This window comes from Cornus florida, unplaced genomic scaffold (assembly GCF_030987335.1).
Source record: "Cornus florida cultivar Cherokee Brave unplaced genomic scaffold, ASM3098733v1 CherokeeBrave_3.0.0_Hap2_Chr11, whole genome shotgun sequence".
NCBI classification, from domain to species: Eukaryota; Viridiplantae; Streptophyta; class Magnoliopsida; order Cornales; family Cornaceae; genus Cornus; species Cornus florida.
The window spans coordinates 39,632,110-39,652,930 of record NW_026775581.1 but is presented as its reverse complement, the minus strand read 5'-3'; the positions used below and the strand labels follow the sequence as shown (position 1 = coordinate 39,652,930).

The following is a 20,821-nucleotide window of genomic DNA, read 5'->3' as shown; positions in this document are numbered from 1 at the left end:
AAGGAGGAATAGGGGGTCCAGGGAGAGTGATAGTGGAAGGACGAGAGGGTTCGCTAACTCAATTGTTTCCCTATGAAGCTACGAATTATTTCATGGAATGTCCGGGGTCTCAATGACCCGGTCAAGAGGAAAGTGGTGAAGTCGGTTATTCGTAAAGGGGAAGGTCATGTGGTGTGTTCGCAAGAAACCAAGCTTGCATCGATGTCGGATAGGATGGTGCGAAGCCTTTGGGGAGGCAGATTTGTGGAGTGGCTTGCCTTGGATGCTATTGGTTCCTCGGGTGGCATCTTGATCATGTAGGATAACAGATGGGTGTCTAAGGTGGATTCTTAGGTTAGGAGATTCTCTGTTTCGTTCGTTCTCTCTTTGGTGGAGGATGGTGTTCATTGTGTCTTTTCTAGTGTTTATGGGCCTACCGAAGACAGAGCTTGCTGTTTGCTTTGGGAGGAGTTGGGGGAGGTTAGAAAAAGATGGTTGTTACCTTGGTGTGTTGGAGGGGATTTTAATGTTGTTCGCTCTCCTTTTGAGAGGTCGACAGGGGGTAGGTGGACGACAGATATGGAGTCCTTTTCGAAGTTCATTGATGAGTTTAGGCTGGTTGACTTGCCTTTGGAGGGAGGGCCTTTTACTTGGTCTAGTGGCCGCTCTCCCCCTACTCTCTCTCGGCTTGATAGATTCCTTATGTCCGGGGAGTGGGAGGAGAAGTTGTCTGATGTTGTGCAGGCTACTTTGGCTCATCCTGTCTCTGACCATGTTCCATTGATGTTGGATTGTGGCGGGTTGCGCAGTAGACGTTCTCCTTTCAGATTTGAAAATATGTGGCTTCGGGCTGAGGGTTTTCTGGAGAGGGTTCATCTCTGGTGGGAGGGGTTCGGGGTGGGACGGGTTAGGGGTGGCTGGCAGCCCAAGTCATTTGCTTGCAGGAAATTTGTGTCTTTTGCAGGATAATATCAAATTTTGGAACAAAGAGGTCTTCGGGAACATTGTGTGGAGAAAGAATCGGGTTCTTGCTGAGATTGCTGATATTGACCGGATAGAAGGTCAAGGGGAGTTGGTGGATTCCTTGAAGGCTAGGAGGGTGGAGTGTCAAGCGGAATTTGCTGAGATTGCGATCATGGAGGGGATCTCATGGAGGCAAAAGTCTAGGGCTTTGTGGCTTAAGGAGGGGGATAGGAACACAAAAATTTTCCATTGATTGGCCAAGGGGTAATCATATTGGGAGGATTCGGGTGGAAGGGGAGTTGTTTTGTAAGAAGGAGGAGGTTTACAAGGGCATTTCAGAGTTCTATGAGAAATTGTTCACAAAGACTGTTGGTTGGAGACCTTTGCTTGATGGGCTTCAGTTTGCCTCTATTTCGAGCGAGGAGTGCACGGGTCTGGAGCAACCTTTCTCTGAAGAGGAGATTCTAATTGCTTTGAAGAGCTGTAATGGGGATAAAGCCCCAGGTCCAGATGGGTTCACCATAAGATTCCTTCTGGAGTGCAGGGAGGTGGTTAGAGGGGAGGTGATGGGCACTTTTCATGATTTCCATGCTCGAGGCTCTTTTGAGAAGAGTCTGAATGCCACTTTCATTGCTCTCATTCCGAAAAAGGGAGGGGCGTTGGATGTTAAGGATTTTCGGTCTATTAGTTTGGTGGGGTGTATCTACAAATTGATTGCCAAGGTCCTTACTACTAGGTTGAGGAAAGTTCTGGATGGTGTCATTTCTGATTCTCAGAATGCTTTTGTGGGAGACGTCAGATTCTAGATTCAGTTCTCATTGCTAGTGAGTGTGTAGATTCCAGATTGCGTAGTGGGGTCCCAGGTGTTCTATGTAAGTTAGATATCGAGAAGGCGTATGATCATATAAGTTGGAGCTTCCTTCTTTACCTGATGGAGAGGATAGGGTTTGGTGATCGGTGGAGGAGATGAATCCAGTTTTGTATTTCCAGTGCTCGCTTTTCGATTCTTGTGAATTGTGCTCCTACAAGTTTTTTAATTAGTTCGAGGGGCTTGAGACAGGGGGATCCGCTCTCCCCTTTCTTGTTCCTGTTTGTCATGGAGGCCCTCAGTAGATTGATGAGTAGGGTGGTTGAGCTGGGATTTTTTAGTGGCTTTCGGGTGGGCAGGGATGTTGCTTCCCAGTTGAAGATTTCCCATTTAATGTTTGCAGATGACACGTTAGTTCTTTGTGATGCAAATGTGTCCCAGCTTCGTTATCTGCGATGTGTTCTGATTTGGTTCCAAGTTGTTTCTGGCCTCAAGGTGAATGTTGGTAAGAGCGTTCTGGTGCCGGTGGGGGAGGTCCCTGAGATTGAGACTTTTGCTGATATTCTTGGTTATCGTACTGGTTCTTTTCCCATCTCTTACTTAGGGTTGCCTCTGGGAGCTCCTTCGAGGTGTGTGGGGGTTTAGGATCCTATGGTGGATAGATTTGAGAGGAGTTTAGCTGGTTAGAAGAAACAGTACCTCTCCAAGGGAGGTCGGGTCACTCTGATTAAGAGCACTCTCTCATGCCTTCCCACTTATTTTATCTCCCATTTTCAGATTCCCTCTTCTATGGTGGAGAGGATTGAGAAATTACAGCGTAATTTTCTGTGGGGGGGGAAGCGTTCAAGTTCCATCTGGTTCGATGGGAGCATGTTTGCAAACTTATTCGGAATGGAGGTTTGGGCTTAGAAGATTGGTGCCTTTTAATAAGGCTCTCCTTAGGAAATGGGTATGGAGGTTTGGAGTGAAGAGACACTGGCTTTGGAGAAGGGTTGTGGCGAGTCGGTTTGGAGGAGAGTAGAGGAGGGTGGTGTTCCTTGGAAGTGCGTGGGCCTCGGGGTGTGGGGGTTTGGAAGATTATTCGGAAGGGTGGGATGATTTTTTCAAACATATCCGTTCTCGACTCAGGGATGGTAGGAGGGTTAGTTTTTAGGAGGATGTTTAATGTGGAGATATTCCTCTCGCTCTCGCTCTTCCTCAGCTTTTCAAGATTGCTACGGATAGGCAGGCCATGGTGATCAATTGTTATCATCTTGATAATGGGAGACTGGTGTGGGATGTTCGATTCAGGCGATTGCTTCAGGACTTGGAGATTAAGGATGCCATTCGTTTCTTGGAGCTGTTGTTTCGCCAGAGGATTGTGGCTGAGGACTCTGATTGTTGGACTTGGGATGATAACTTTCATGGGCGTTCCGAGGTTAGGTCCTTCTTCAAGTGCCTCACGGATCATCCTAGGGATTACTTTCCTTGGAGGTCCGTTTGGCGCTCAAAGACTCCTCTTAAGGTGACCTTTTTTTGCATAGTCCTCTGTTCTGGGAAAGATTTTAACCCAATATAACTTGACGAGGAGAAATAAGGTGGTGGTTAATCGTTACCATACGTGCCTTCGCAATGAGGAGATAGTGGATCATCTTCTCTTACATTGCACCATTGCTAGAGCGTGCTGGGATTTGATGATTGGCTTGGTTGGGTTTCTATGGGTTATGCCTTGTTCCGTAAGAGGGTTGATTGAGGCCTGGAGTGGTTGCTTTGTGGGAGCTCACATTCGGGATGCTTGGAGGGCTACACCTCTGTGTGTGTGTTGGTGTATATGGCTCGAGAGGAATAGGAGATATTTTGAAGGGCAGGAGATGTCGATTTCTATTCTTAAATTCTCTATTATTTCCACTCTTTTTGTTGGGTTTCAAGGAGAGATTATAGTCTTTAGAGGAGATTGTTGATTTTTTGGCCTCTTTGAAGGCTTAGGTCCTTTATAGCCTTGTGTACTTTCTTAGAATTCGCTCCCCTTTTGAGCACTTTTATACAATTTTACTTATCAAAAAAAATATATTGAGATTATCAATCACACAATGTTTAATCAAACAATATGAAAACAAAAATCAGATTTCTAATTTGTTCTACAAAAGCTATTCACCCACTCTAGGTCTAGATCAGTGGACCTTGCATAACTTTGTTTCAGAGCCTCGGGTTCCAATTATGGTACGTTTCAAGCATGTAATCCATCAATTTGGATCAAAGTGGATCGCTCAAAGGATACAGAGCCAATAATGGAAGGTCTTAAAGAAGACAATTCCATAGTTAGGTAAATTTGTTTGACGGAACAAATTATAAATACTAGAAAACTAGGGACTAGGAGATTCCTAATGTCTCTAGATGAAAAGGTCTAGCAATCTGTAGAACTTAGCTACAACTTACCAACTACTGAGAATGAGATTTTGAAGCAATGTCTGACTGAAATAAAGATGAACTACAAACTTTATTTCTAAGGCATTCAACACTATTTTTCAGCTGTGAACTCAACTAAGTTGGTAAAATTATGAACTGCACTATCGAAAAGGATGTATTGGAGATTCTAGAAAACGATCATGAGGTAACTAATCTCATCAAAATATCCAAACTTCAAATGTTGGCCACTGAGTTTGAAAATCATAGGATGGAAGATAATGAAACATTCGATGAATATTCCACTAAGATTAATGTCATATCGAACTACAGCTTTATGCTAGGTGAACCAATCCCTGAGAAGAAATTTGTTAGGAAGATACTTAGGTCACTTCCTCAAAAGTTTAAAGTTATGGTGACTGCCATAGAAGAGAGTAAAAACATAGATGAGATTAAGGTAGTTGACTTAATAGGATCACTACAAACTTATGAACTCAATAACCCTCCACCTAAAAAATAAAGGAACCTTGTAATAAGAGCTACTCCCTCTGTCCCATATTAGTAGTCAATTATTCCTTTTAGGGTGTCCCAAATTAGTTGTCCTATTTGACAAGTCAAAGCAAAAAAAAAAAATATAATTTTCCCATAATTACCCTTTCAGTTCTTGAAAATCTCCTAACATCGTAATATACACATTTAAACTTAAAATGACAACGTGGTAATTTTAAAAGGAGACAATGCACTAATTGCATGTCCCCTTAAAAAGTTATAATATGAAAAGTGGACAACTAATATGAGACAGAGGGAGTATTGAAGAGGATACTAGTGAAGAGTAGTGAATCTGATGATGAAATTGCTTTACTTGCTAGAAAATTTAAAATATTCTTGAAAAACAAATATAGCAAAAAAGGTAAATCTTCAAGGAAATTTGAACCTAAGAAGGACAAATCTAAAATAAATTTGAAAGAATTAGGCTGCTGGAATTGTGGCGAAAAAGGTCACTTTCTAGGGGAAACTCCCAAGAAACCTAGAGAAGATTTTTTTTTTTTTTTTTTGATAAGTAAGATTTTATTAAAAACGCTCGAAAGGGGAGCGAAGCCCAGAGAAACAAAGGGAAAACAAAAGGGCCAAAGGGCGCCTTAGACCTTCAGAGTGGCCAAGAAAACAATAATTTCCTCCATAGATCTATAATCTCTCCCTGAAACCCAGCAAAAAAAAGTAAAAATAACAGAGAACTTAAGCATAGAAACAGGCTTCTTTTCTCCGTCAAAATATCTCCTATTTCTCTCAAGCCAAATACACCACCAGATACAAAGCGGCGTAGCCCTCCAAGCGTCCCTAATGCCAACCCCAACAAAGACGCCTCTTCAAGCCTCAATCAACCCTCTAGAGGAAGAAGGCATGGCCCAATGGACCCCAAATAATCGAAGCCTCAAATCCCACTAATCTCTGGCCATGCTGCAATGTAAAAGGAGGTGATCAACAGATTCCTCATTACATAAACGCATGTAACAGTGATTGACCACCACCTGATTCCTCCTCCTCAGAATATCCTGGGTTAAAATCTTACCCAGAACAGAAGTCCAAGCAAAAAAGGCGACCTTGCGGGGAGCCTTGGACCGCCAAATAGACTTCCAAGGGAATGGATCTCCATGACTAACCGAAAGACATCTGAAAAAGGACCTAACCTCAAAACAGCCATGCGAGTTAGGAATCCAGAACCACCAATCCGATTCCCCAAAAGAAATCACTTGGCTATACAACAGCTCCAGAAAACGAGAAACATCCTCGATCTCCCAATCCTAAAATGCCTCATGAACTGAACATCCCAAGACAGTCTCCCGTTATCAAGATGATAACAGTCAACAACCATGGCCTGTCGATGAGAAGAATCCTGTAGAGCCGTGGGAACGCTAGAGCAAGAGGGAGTTCCCCACACCAGAGATCCTTCCAAAAACTGATCCTCCTTCCTTCTTTAATACGAAAACGAATATGCTTGCAGAAGTCATTTCAACCTCTCCGAATGAAATGCCAAACTCCCACCCCCCTTGGACCACGCATCACCAGAGAGCACCACCCACCACGACTTTCCCCATATTTGCAAGCAATAACTTTCCTCCATAACCAATGCCTCTCGATCCCAAACCTCCAAAGCTATTTACCAAGAAGAGCCTTATTAAAAGGCAACAACCTCCGAAACCCTAAGCCTCCAAACCGAATTGGACTGCACACTTGATCCCACCGAACCAAGTGAAACTTGAACTCTTCTCCTTTCCCTCCCTAAAGAAAATTGCACTGCAATCTTTCAATTCTCTCAGCCACTGAAGAAGGAATCTGAAACAGAGATAAGAAGTATGTAGGAAGGCTAAAAAGGGTGCTCTTAATCAGGGTAACCCGACCCCCCTTGGACAGGTACTGCTTTTTCCAACCCGCCAACCTCCTCTTAACTCTGTCTACAACCGGATCCCAGCTCCCCACGCATCTCGAAGGGGCACCCAAAGGCAATCCTAAATAAGAAATGGGAAAAGAGCCGGTGCAACATCCAAGGATCTGAGCAAACAACTCAATTTCTGGAACATCTCCAACAGGCACAAGAAGACTCTTACCAACATTAACCTTAAGGCCAGACACAACTTGAAACCAAATCAGAACGCATCTCAAAAACCTTAGCTGGGACGCTTCCGCATCACAAAACACAATAGTGTCATCTGCAAACATCAAATGAGAGACCTCCAATTGACTAGCAGCATCCCTACCCACCCGACAGCCTCTCAAAGAACCCCACTCCATAGCCCTCTTCAGCAATCTACTAAGAGCCTCCATCACAAAAAGGAACAGGAAAGGGGAGAGCAGATCCCTTTGCCTCAAGCCCCTCGAGCTAGAGAAGAAACCCGTCGGCACTCCATTCACAAGGACAGAGAAACGAGCGCTAGAGATGCAAAAAAGAATCCATCCCCTCCACCGCCCACCAAAACCCATCCTCTCTAAAAGGTAGAGAAGGAAACTCCAGCTCACATGATCGTATGCCTTTTCAATATCAAGCTTGCAAAGAACACCCGGGACACCACTGCTCAAGCGGGAATCAACACATTCACTAGCAATAAGAACTGAATCCAAGATCTGCCGACCTCCCACAAATGCATTCTGAGAGTCAGAAATGATACCATTCATCACCTTCTTCAACCTAGAGGCCAAGACTTTCGCAATCAGCTTGTAAAAACAACCCACCAAACTAATAGGGCGGAAGTCTCTAACATCCATAGCCTCTCCCTTCTTTGGAATAAGAGCAATAAAGGTTGCATTCAAACTTTTCTCAAAAAAGCCCTGCGCATGGAAGGCATGAAAAGAGCCCATCACCTCCCCACAGACCACCTCCCAACACTCCAAAAGGAACCTCATAGTAAAACCATCCGGTCCAGGAGCTTTATCCCCGTTACAGCTCTTCAAACTTTGAGGTCATTCTTTAAAAAACGCAACTTGCCTGCCAAAGAGTGACTCGGAGTGCCAACCACTCCATACCCCGCCCACCAGGATCGAACTCGCTCCAAGAAACCTTCAACACGGAGCCACATATTCTCAAATCTAAATGGGGATCTTCTGCTACGCAGCCTGCCACAGTCCAACAACAACGGAACATGATCCGACAAAGGACGAGCCAAGATGGTCTGAAAAACATCAGAAAACTTCTCCTCCCAATCACTCGACACCAAGAATCTATCAATACGAGAAAGAGTAGGAGGAGAACGCCCACTGGACCAAGTGAAAGGCCCACCCACCAAAGGCAAATCAAGCAAACAGCAAGCATCAATGAACTCTGAAAAAGCCATCATATCAGCTGTCCATCTTCCCCCTGTCAATCTCTCAAAAGGGGAACGAACAACATTGAAATCCCCCCCGATACACCAAGGCAATGACCTTTGCCTACGAATCTCCCCCAACTCCTCCAAGAACAAATGGCATTCACTATCCTCTGTAGGCCCATAGACCCCAGAAAAAATCCATCAAAAGCCATCCTCCACCATGGAAAGAGTACAGGAAACCGAGAAACACCCAAACTGAGAATCCAACAAAGAGCTCCAAAGAACATCCCACATAATCAGGATACCTCCCGAAGAACCAATCACATCCAGGGCACACCATTCCACGAATCTCCCACCCCACAAACTTCGAACAATCACATCCGTCATAGAAGCAATCTTTGTTTCTTGAAGACAAACTAGATGACCACCCACTTTCCGAATCACCGATTTCACCACTTTCCTTCTAGTCGGGTCGTTAAGACCCCGAACATTCCAAGAAAGAATTTGAAGCTTCATAGGGAAACAGTAGTATTAACTGTGTCACCCCTCCTCCCACTGGCCCTCTCCCTGGCCCCCCTCCTCCTCCTCCTCCTTTCGTAAGTAACGAGAGTCAAGGGACTTGGAAACCCTCTCTCCTCTCTCATTACTGGAGCACTCCCCCTACATTCCATTCTATCAGCAAACTGAGCATTAAGAACATCAAGGAAAAGATTTGTCACCTCCTCCATCCGACCCTCAAATGACACACCCAAAAGGGAGCCTATCTCAACACCATTTTCTTTCAACCAATCTTTCTCCAAATCAGCCAACCCAGCATCAAAACCCCTTCCTTCTGCAGTATCCTCTTCTGGTCTAACAACTGCCAAAGGAGTAAACAAATCAGCATCAGACTCACATCCATTCCACAAAAACATGCCCGCCTCCCCATGAACAGAGGAACACGACCCATCCTCCCCAAACTCAATAGATGACAAAGATGGAGAGCAGCAAGAAAAAGGAGTTCCAAACACCTCATCAGCCAAACGATCATTCTGGTCAGAAACAGAGCCCTTCGACACAAGATGAGCTCTCAACTCGTTCAAGAGCACAGCAGCTGAAACATCATCAATCCTTATCTGCACATCCCGCCCCACACACACAGTAAAGCCGTCACTGCTAACATCACACAACCGAGGGGAACCCATCTCAAAATCATCGTTGTGACCAGGTCTTTTCTCAAGAAAAAGCTCCGGCTCCCTTTCAAAAACCGGAGACAAGCATTTAGACACAAAAGCCACAACTCTCTTTTTCGGCACCAAGCTCCTTCGAGACAACCCACAGGGATGAGAAGTGGAAGAAGAAGGGAAAGCGGGAGAGTGATGAGGCGAATCAAAAGACATACCCGATCCAGAGGCCAACATCGACACCGGAATCCACTTCTGTTTTTCCTTTCTAGACCATTTTTTGCGAACAGGGGGGAAAATTACTTTCTTCTTCATACGGTGTCCCTGCAACAGACCCTTAGAACTTCGACTTCTTCTAGAGCCTTCAGGAAACGCTGTGGACGGATTAATTTCAATGGAATCAACAGCATCACATAAAGGCCCAAACCGGTTACCCAACACTGGCCCAGAAGAAGAAACATTAAAAGCACCCGGACCTTCCTTCAAAGCACAACCCAAGTCAACGGGTCCATGTCCACTACATACAACATCCACAGATTGGGCCTTACCACCTCCATCCGAACCATCAGATAATAACATATCTTCGTTAATCAGGTCAGGCTTACCAACCACAAGCCCACGAGAAGAAGAAAAAAGAATTAGATCCAAAATCCTTAACTCTCAGCCCAATATGAGGCCCAGTCACCGACTTAACTCCAAAATTGGTCTTGCTTATATTCGGAGCCCAAGGTTTTGAAATGAAATTGGATGCAGCTATCAACCACTTTGAACGGCCAAAGCCTCTGCGCCAACCACGTGTCAGGCCGCCAACGTTCTCCCTCCCACGCGCTTGATTAACGTGAGAACCACCATACCGACGCTCCTTTCTCCACATCTGCATGAACGTCGGCCGGCCAAGACCGATGAGACCACCCTCCTTATGCCTTTTCCGGAACCTCTCTTGCCGACGAGAAGCAGTTCCATCCGATTTGACTTCTTTCCTTCTCAGAGTGAAAAATCGTCTAAAACATTCCGAGTTACGCTTCCATAAATCGTCCCTCCATTCCTCCCATCTCTGAAACTTAGCCAAGCCTTTCTTCCCCAAAGACTCCCACCTTAACCATTCTGTCTCCTTCAGCAGGTGTGAACCATCGCCTCCTTCCAAACTATCCGTTGTCGGAACAAGCTCAGGAGGCTTCTCTTCCCACACTTTTACTTTGTAGTAGAGACGGTCATCGTGGATGAAAACGAAAGGGGGAGAAACCTTGCCGTCTAATACTGTTATGTGAACCCTTTCAGCGTCAATTGAATCATCGGCGTCCACCCAAATGAAACCACCGCAAAGATCACCGACCATAACAAACAGGGCATGACTCCAAAGATGGAGAGGGAGACCATACAACGTCACAATCTTCAGGCCCTTACCCTTCAACACCTCGGAGCACCCCACCCTAAAACTCCAAGATTCCATTCGTAGTGTGGCCATCCCCCAAACACGACGCCATTCTTTAAGCACACAAGCCGCTTCCTTCGTAGAAGGAAAACGAAAAAGCAACAAAGAATCCGGTAGAGGTGAGATCACAACACCGGCAGAAACCTTCCAAACCCGAGAAGCCCAACCTGCGATTTGAGCCCAATCACCCACATCCTTGTCGAACTTTCCCACCAAACACGATCGAAGGTCCTCTCTTCTTCTTTCAACCGAATCATTATCTAGGAAAAACGAATGTCCTCGATATGTGTTTGCAGATCTAACAGTTCCGCCTTGAAAAAGACGGGGAAACCTCGCAACATCCACGAACGACCTCATCAAACTCTCTCAAGTCAGAGACAACTTGGAACCAGACCAAAACGCATAATCTAATCCTTATGGGGCATAAAGAACAGGGAACCCAATCGAATCCAATTTTGGGTGCATTCTATCTTCGTGTTGACCATTGAAACACATAAATAGCTATTATTATAGGATTTATGATTCCGTAAACCCAATGCGTAAACTCTAAATGCCTAAAGCAAATACACAAAATACCTCTAAACTAGAGCTAGGAAAAAATAGGCTAGCATCTCTGGGAAGCTGGATTGAATCAGATATCAACCTGAGCAACGGCTGAAGAATGGATCAACTACCAATGGTCCAAGGCAACCAAGTTTATCAACTCCTACTCAGTTTGGTAAGTTTACCCTAGAGAAGATTTAAAAGATAAAAAGGAGGAGGAAGCCTAGGATGGGGCATTGAAGCAATGCTTTCTTATTCATCTGAATGGGATAGTGATGATTCTTCTTCTGAGGCTGATGAGGTATCCCAAGTTGCATTGGTTGCAGTTGTTGAACCTCAAGGTACTTTCAATAATAAAACTTCTAAATTAAATACTGATACAAAATTTGAAAAGCAGAAACACTGTTTTTCTTTTTATTCACAAGAACAAATCTCATGATACGAAACAAAAATCATTTTGTGCATACTATCCAAATATTTTTGAGAGATGACTTGTGAGGATTTAGTGCATCTTTTGTTTACAACAATCATCATATGCATTAGTATTTGGTGAGTTGTTGATTTTATGTGTTGATACGTCTGCTGCTGAGCTTCTGAAGACTATTCAACATGTTTTGAGCAATCCACATCAGATTCTCATATTGTACAACTAGAGGCTGATGCTAATCAATAAGAGGCGGATTCGAGAGGAGCAAATGCTATTGACAGATGAGAAAGATGACCTAGGGATCATCAAGGATGCTTATGGTTTAGTGTCTTAATGTGTTTAGAGATCAATTAAGGATTCAAGGCAACTGAACTGTGACAAAGGTTGTACATCTCTTACTATGGTAAATTAGTTGTCTGGACTAGGTCCCGTGGTTTTTGACTCTCGTTTAAATTCTGGTATCTTTCATTTATTGCTTTACTGCTTTATTTATATTATGGAGTTAATTTATTTAGTGAAACACTAGCCATAACTAGAATAACAAAAAATGAATTAATAAATTGTTCTACAAGACCTATTTACTCCCCTCTAGTTTACCTCAGTGAACAATGTGCAACTTTGTTTCAAATCCTTGGGTTCCGGTTCTACTACATTTCACACATGTAACCCCATCAATTCTATAACTGCAGCTTTCTTTCCATTAGTTATTCTGGAACCGTTGCTAGTTAGACAAGACAATTTCCAGGGTAGCTGCCTTATTTGCACTTGAATGGATCCAAACATGATTATGATGTCAAGATGAAGTTAAGCTATATGGTGTAAGGGCATTTCCGTCCAAGAAAAAGGTTTCATGAGAAGGGCGTGTGGACATGATTTGGTTACCTAATTCATGGGCTTTGGATGCACAAATGTGTTTGTGGGTTTGTTTTATCAATCTTTCTTAAGTGATTTTTATTCCACCCCTCCCCCCCCCCCCCCCCCCCCCCCCCAAAACCCAATCTTCTCTTAAATAAAGAAAATTTGGAACTTACAAGAAAAGCAGGTTGCAGTCAATATTTGCACAGTTACGGTGCCTCAATTCAGAAAGTTGTGAACCACATATGTAGCATCTAGCAAATGAGGTATCCCTGGAAACAACTAGCATGCTGCTTGATTTGGTCATTACTTCAGGCTTGAAAGTGGAAGGTGGTAGAGAGAGACGAGAGTCGAAGACAAACAGATTTCCAACCCATTCTACTGGGCCTTCATTCTTGAGATAATGAGAAACACCTCCGATCAAGGTGTACAAGTTTTTGAAGCCCCTTTGTCTGTCATAAACAAGAAAACAGATGAGTTGAAAAATAAAAATAAAAATAGCAGCGAAAAAAAAAAAAATCTATAAGAGCCCCTATATCAGTCAATATGGACAAGGAAACGAAAAAGAAAAATGGAATATATATATACTATAAAATTAAAAAATTAAAAATTAAATCTTCCACTGGTATTATAGGCCCCTTGAGTTCCTAAAATAAAACAATTATGTAAGGAAACTTGAAAAAAATAAAATAAAATAAAATAAAAATTCAGAATACAATATATTCTTTCAGTCTCAATGTAAACCATATCAGAACCATACTCTGAATCAGATTACAGAAGACGTCAGAATAATATTCCTTCTATACGCATTGAAGAATATAATGCTGAATGCACTTACTCTTGCATTTATCATATGTGTTGCATCCAATAAGATATGTATGGGTACGTTCTTTACGTGTTTTCCTTCCACCATTGTTACAATCATAGAGGTATTTATCTCAAAAGCAATGTAAGTTAAATGAGTGGCATTACAAAGGAATGGACCTTGGTGAATTTAGAATAGGCCCCAACTGAAAACAAGATAAGGGAAAGTCCTTCGCAATGGTTTGGCAGCATGCAACAAAAACAACTGCTTTCTGTTAACAATTTGGTTGGATTTTATGTATGTTTGGGTGGTTTTTCTGTCTTGCTGCTTTTGTTTTTAGGCGGAATGTTTAGGCCTTGGTATCAAGTTTCTATTTGGCTGTAATGTTTTTATTTTGTGACGTAATTCCCAATCTATAAATGAAAGAACAATTTGCATATAGGCTTCATTGGCTGAAGTCTTAACTTTTATCAAGTCAATATTTGACCCCAAAAAACAAGATGAAAAAGAAAAAAAAAAAAAAAAAAAAAAAAGATCATTGATTTGGAATGAATTGGATGAATACATGTGAGGAATCCACAATCAATATGCTCCAATTGAAGAATTCTAGATCTTTACTAAAGGCTCAGATACGCCAAAACACACATTTCAATTAGGCGTAGAGGAAGGGTGGATAGGTCTTACGGGTACTTAATTGAGAATAACTTTCCAAATTTTAGTTTGACCCTTGTCCTATTTTCAGTTAGTTAGTCATTCACGTGTCTCAATCACAAACATTCAAACAAATAAAGCACCGTAAATCAGAGACACAAGCTCTTTTGGTGAAAAGGCCCTAGAAAGGGAAAAAAAACACAGGACCCTCTGTCCAGGCGCAAACAATTCACTATTGGACAAAAGGATTCCCACAACATTAACAAAATTCTATCCCAAGTATGCCCTAGTTACCTATGATCCAGGCATATGCCAAATTATCCAACCGGATCTCTGTTGCTGCCAGTCAACAAATTCGTTCCGCACGAGATCTGCTCACTCTATGGTTGTTTAAATCCTTGTTCTTCACAAATATACCAGTTGATGCCTTGTTTAATAGTCTCATATGCGCTGCTAGCTTTGATTTTCTCAATTGCATGGGAATATGGTTGTCCATGATAAACCCTAGATTGAATCTCAAAGCTTTCTCTCTCTCTATAAATATAAATTCTCTCAATAAAGCTATAAAAGTTGTAGAGCCCAACCCTGGAATAACTATAATCCCATATTTATTATCAATTTAGCAAATTTACATAAAATAGGAAGATAAAACCTTCTAAAATTTTGTTTTAGGAGAGTTTCTATAAAAATTTGGTGCTGATTGATTGATAGAAGTATAGATGGAAGCACTGTGTCTAGTTTCAATCAATCATACCTTCAACCGAAACATTTGTATTCTGACACTAATCTTACTTGAAAATTTGAATCAATTGAAACATCGATTGGACTCCTCTATTCAATCGATGGCCACTAACGTCTCATATTACCTTTACCAAGATATTTGATTGAGCTTGACAGATTTACCTAACATTCTCCCCATTTGGCAATTCGGTAACAAAACCAACACAATACATGTAAGAATGAATCACTCAACCGGAAAACCAAATCACCCTTACATGTACAGAGAAACAATCATCATCAATATTGTTGGAGAATTACGTGATTTATGTAATTTTTAGATAAATTTGGAAAGTATTAACTGTCTGATTATAGGCTAATATAGCTGGTGTATTAAATTTTAGGTTGACTTATTTTATTTCCTGATCTTAGGGATTTGATTGCATATTCCTTAATTTACTGGATTCTGATCTAATTGTATTCAGCCTATAAAGGTCGGGCTACTTTGTATTAAAAAGTCATGAAATATACTTCAATTTTCCCAATTTCTGTGTTATGGTATCAGAGCCCTAGGTGCTCTTTCTGGGATAAAATATTTCATCACTTACAGATTTCATAGCAGCTTGGAGTTCAGTTTTTACAGAAGAAAAAAAACGAGATGTCAGAGGTAACACAAACCAGCTCTCAATCGGAGGAGCCTACAATCCAACAACAGGTTCCTGGAGATCTACAGAACATTCAAGCTGCGTATAGGCTGAATGGAACGAACTATTTAAAGTGGTCTCAACTTGTTCAAACCTTTCTGAAAGGGAAGGGCAAGCTCAACCATCTTCTTGGAAAAGGGCCTAAGAAGGAAGATCCAAAGTTTGCTGCTTGAGACGAAGAAGACTCAATGGTCATGTCATGGCTATGGAATGCTATGATACCCGAGATAAGTGATACTGTCATGTTTTTGACAACTGCTCAAGAGATATGGGAGGCGATTAGACAAACTTATTCGAAGAAAAATGACGCAGATCAAGGTGAAGCTAGCTGCTACAAAACAAAGGAACAAGACTGTAACTGAGTATGCCAACACTCTTGAAAAATTTGTGGTACGAGATGGACTATTACCAGGTTCTCGAGATGAAGAACAGCGAGGATGCTGCGTTGTTGAAGGCTTTCATAGAAAAAGACCGAATCTATGATTTCTTAGCAGGCCTTAATTCGGATTTCGATACTGTAAGAGTTCAGACTTTGGGGAAAGGATTATCCTCCCTAAATGAAGCAATTGCAACGATTCATGCTGAAGAGAGCAGGAGAGGAGTTGTGTTGGATTCGTAGCCATTGGAAGGATTGGCACTGCTTACAACTGCTGCTAGTGAGCAAACTTTGGAGAAGAAGCCTTCAGCTACTACTGATTATAAGAAATCTGACCCGAAGAGGACATTCAAAGAGAATCTAGTATGTAACTATTGCAAGAAAACTGGTCATACGAAGGACACCTGCCATAAGCTACATGGAAGGCCACAAAACATGAATCAGCTAAACCGGAATTCCGGAGGAAGAAGCTGGCAGCAAAAGGGACAAACCCACGTTGCACAAAATAGCACTAATAATACCAGTAATCAACCGAATTCCAGCAGCAGAGAATTCTGTAAGGAAGACATTGATCGCCTCCGATCCCTTCTTGATTCACTCGAAGAACCTACAGGTGCCTGTTCATTAGCACTTTCTGGTATGTATTCTGGTTCTCATGCTCTTAGTGTCTCAGATAATGTTTTAATCCACCCACACTTTTGGATTGTCGACTCAGGGGCAACCGACCATATGACCAACTCATCCCAATCTTTTTCTTCTTATAAACCATGCCCTAGTAATAAAAAGATCACCATAGCTGATGGGAATTTAGTCACTGTTGCAAGACAGGGAGACTTATCCTTAGGACCTTCCTTCTGTCTTAAAAATGTTTTACATGTGCCCAAATTGACAACCAATCTTTTATCTGTCAAACAAATCACCAAGGATATGAACTGCAATCTTATTTTCTCAAAAAATTCATGTGTTTCAGGACCGAGCTTCGGGGAAGACGATTGGGCATGCTAAAGAAAAGGATGGTCTTTACTGTCTCGAGCCCATGAGTGGAAAAGTGAATACTGGAGTTGGTTGTTCATCTGTGCTTCTATCTAATTCCTCCACAAATAAAGACAAAATTCTCCTTCATCATTTTCAGCTTGGTCATCCTTTCTTTAGAACTCTCAGTCTTATGTTTCCTTCTTTGTTTAAAAATGTTGATTTGAAACAACTTCATTGTGATATTTGTGAAATTGCCAAACATAAACGTGTTTCCTTTCCTTTGAGCAATAATAAATCATCAGTTCCTTTTGATTTGATGCACAGTGATGTTTGGGGTCCTTCACGGGTTGCTAATTATTCTGGAGCACGTTGGTTTGTCATTTTTATAGATGATTGTACGCGGGTAACTTGGACTTTTCTCATGAAGCAAAAATCTGATGTAGCCAATATCTTTCCAATTTTTCATAACATGATAAAAACACAGTTTGGGGTGAAAATTAAAAGGGCGAGGACAGACAACGGGAGAGAATATTTTAACCAAATTCTATCACCATATTTAAACCAGGAGGGAATAGTTCATGAGTCCTCATGCATTGACACACCCCAACAAAATGGGGTGGCCGAAAGAAAGAATGGACATCTTCTCGAAACTACCCGTGCTCTTCTTTTTCAAAGACAAGTTCCAAAATATTTTTGGGGGGAAGCCGTTCTCATAGCCACTCATCTCATCAACCAATTACCTACCAAAGTCTTAGATTTTATAAGTCCTTGGGAAACACTTTCAAATCATTTTCCAGACTTCCTTACTCCAAACAGGTTGTCTCCTCGGGTATTTGGGTGTGTTGTCTTTACTCATGTTCATGCTCACAATTGAAGCAAACTTGATCCCCGAGCACTTAAATGTATTTTTAGAGGTTACTCTTCAACTCAAAAAGGTTACAAATGTTACCATCCGCCTACTCGGAAGCCTACATTTCAATTGATGTCACATTTGTTGAACATGAGAGTTTCTTTCATCATCCTTCTCCTCAGGGGGAGGTAACAAGTGATGAAAAGGATGATGATGTAGATATCCTTGATTTCGATCTTATGCCCAAATTGTCACCACCATCTTTGAGTCCAAGTTCTGCAACCGCTCCTGCCTCGGTTTCCTTTGGTTCCCCTCCTACCCCGTCTTCTCCAAGTCTGGATCACATTCATTCCCAGGTTTCACTACCTAATTCTGATTCCAGTTCTGATATTCCTCCACTTCAAAATCCAGGTGTGACACCTCCTGAATCTCAACCACAATCTCTTCCTAAAAATCCAACTCCAGCAATCAATCCAGTAGTCACTAAACCACTTCAAGCTTTTTCGAGAAGGAAGGGAGGCAAGACTAATCCGAAGCAAGCCCAAAAGTCAAAACCTATGCTTAGGAAAGAAACCACTTAGGAGAAAAACACTGCTCAGGTAAACAATTCCACTCTTGTGTTTGATGAGACTGATTTAGAACTACCCATTGCAGTTCGAAAAGGTACCCGAAGGTGTACACAACATCCACTCTCTCATTTTGTCTCCTTTGAAAAATTATCTCCCTCACATAGAGCCTTCCTTACTCATCTAAACTCAATAGCCGTTCCTAAAACATTGTCTGAGGCATTAAACAGCAGGGAATGGAAGCAGGCCATGAAAGTTGAGATGGACGCACTGGAGAAGAACAAGACTTAGGAGATGGTTGAATTACCAAAGGGCAAAAAAACTGTGGGATGCAAATGGGTGTTTTGAGTAAAATTTAATGCAGATGGATCTCTTGAGAGGTACAAGGCGAGGCTAGTAGCAAAAGGATATACCCAGACCTTTGGTGTTGATTATCAAGAAACTTTTGCCCCAATGGCAAAAATGAACACAATAAGAATTTTATTGTCTCTGGCTGCTAACTTTGATTGGACTTTGCAGCAGTTTGATGTAAAAAATGCATTTCTGCATGGAGATCTTGAAAAAGAAATATATATGGAAGCTCCTCCAGGATTCAGTTTTCCGAAGAAGAATAGGGTATGCAAACTAAGGAAGGCATTGTATGGACTGAAGCAATCCCCCAGGGCTTGGTTTGGCAGGTTTGCAAAAGCAATGTCAGCAATGGGTTATAAACAAAGTCAAGGTGATCATACTCTGTTCATAAAACACTCTTCTTCAGGGGGAGTTACTGTCCTCATTGTATACGTAGATGATATTATTGTCACTAGCAATGATCAAGCTGAAAGGGAAACTCTTAAAGCTAAGCTGGCCACAGAATTTGAAATAAAAGACCTAGGCAAGCTGAAATACTTCCTGGGAATTGAAGTTGCTCGCTCCAAAGAGGGAATTTTCATCTCAAAACAAAAGTATGTGATTGATTTACTGAAAGAAACAGGAAAGATAGGTTGTAAGCCCGTGGAGACTCCCATTGAACCGAATCATAAGCTTGGCGAAGCTGTTGATGATGAGCCAGTTGACAAAGGAATGTATCAAAGACTTGTTGGAAGATTAATCTACTTGTCTCACACCAGGTTTGACATCGCCTATGCAGTTACTATAGTGAGCCAATTTATGCACAACCCAAAGCAAGTATATTTCCAAGCAGTATACAGAATCCTGCAATATCTAAAACCTAGTCCAGTTCAAGAGAGGATTGTGCTTGAACTTAGAAGTTTACACAGACTCGGACTATGCAAGTTCAGTGTCAGATAAAAGATCAACCTCGGGTTATTGTGCCTTCCTAGGTGGGAATCTTGTTACATGGAGGAGCAAAAAGCAGCCAATAGTTGCAAGGTCAAGTGCAGAAGCTGAATTTCGTGCCATAGCTTTAGGAATATGTGAATTCTTATGGTTGAAAATAGTCCTGAAGAATCTTGGAGTTTCAGTTGAGAGGCCGATGAAGTTATATTGTGATAACAAGTCAGCCATCAATATTGCACATAATCCAGTGCAACATGACCGCACCAAGCATGTGGAAGTTGATCGCCACTTCATAAAGGAAAAGCTCGATAATGGACTAATTTGCACTCCATATGTTGCACTCCATATGTCTCAACAAGAGGACAACTAGCTGATGTACTAACCAAAGGGTTAGCCAGTCCTGCGTTTCAAAGAATTGTCTGCAAGCTGGGGATGAAAGATATTTATTCCCTAGCTTGAGGGGGAGTGTTGGAGAATTACATGATTTATGTAATTGTTAGATAAATTTGGAAAGTATTAACTATCTGATTATAGGGTAATATAGCTGGTGTATTAAATTTTAGGTACTTATTTTATTTCCTAATCTTAGGGATTTGATTGTATATTCCTTAATTTACTGGATTCTGATCTGATTATATTCAGCCTATAAAGGTCGAGCTACTTTATATTAGAAAGTTATGAAATATACTTCAATTTTCCCAATTTCTGTGTTAAGTATCATTACCTTATTCCCATACGAATGGGATCAGCCACATGAACTTTTCCCATTCTTTTCGATTACAAATCCTCTCTCCTATGATACTTAGCTTTTTATATCATTTCTACATTTCTAAAAGTTCCATGTTGCCCTCTCTATCTCTTACCTTATAAACTTCTGAAGATTAATCAAACTTGGCAATCTAAGAAAATACATTTGTAAGCCCGGTATGAGACAAACTTGATCATCGTGCTCACAAATGTATTTTATATCCCTTTTAAGTGCGAGAATAAGTTGAATAACCTAAGAAGATACATTTGTGAGCACGAGGATCAAGTTTGTCTCGTCCCGGGCTCAGATTATGAACAAAACAGACACACCCAAACACCTTTGGAGGATTGGAAAAGGGATTTTTGTCGGAAAACATCATTTAGAAGAGTGATTTTCCTTGAAGGACCCTAGAAGGCATGCGGTTTAAAAGATAAGCAGCAACCAGAACTACATCTACCCAAAAATGTTTTGGAACATGCATTTGAATTATTAAGGCACGTGCGATAGCTAGGGGTGGGCCATTCTTCCGTTCAGCAACTCCATTTTGTTTAGGGGTATCAACACAAGAAGTTTGATAGATAATGCCCCTCGACTCAAGAAACTTTTGAAAAACATTAAGTTTATATTCAAGGGCATTGTCAGTTCTAAGAACAAGTAATTTTGCATCAAACTAATTTTGAATTTCAGCATAAAAAGATTGAAAAGCAGAGAGTACTTGAGATCTATCTTTAAGAATATAAACCCAAGTTAAACATGAATAATCATCAATAAATGACACAAAATAACGAGCACCAAATAA

The 20,821-nt window shown here is 41.6% G+C and overlaps 1 protein-coding gene across 3 annotated transcripts in view; it reads right to left on the bottom strand.

The window, feature by feature from the left end:
- LOC132286465 (rhodanese-like domain-containing protein 8, chloroplastic) overlaps positions 1–20,821 on the bottom strand; it is an 87,567-nt gene that overhangs the window by 9,700 nt on the left and 57,046 nt on the right. For 2 of the 3 annotated variants that reach the window (XR_009472788.1, XM_059788803.1), the window contains exon 7: positions 12,529–12,804. The exons of the other annotated variant lie outside the window; for it this stretch is intronic. Coding sequence is in view for 1 of the 2 variants with exons in the window: in XM_059788803.1 (XP_059644786.1) it covers positions 12,529–12,804 (276 nt within the window). In the remaining variant the exon portion in view is untranslated. The remainder of the gene's footprint in view (positions 1–12,528; positions 12,805–20,821) is intronic. 3 annotated transcript variants of the gene reach the window in all.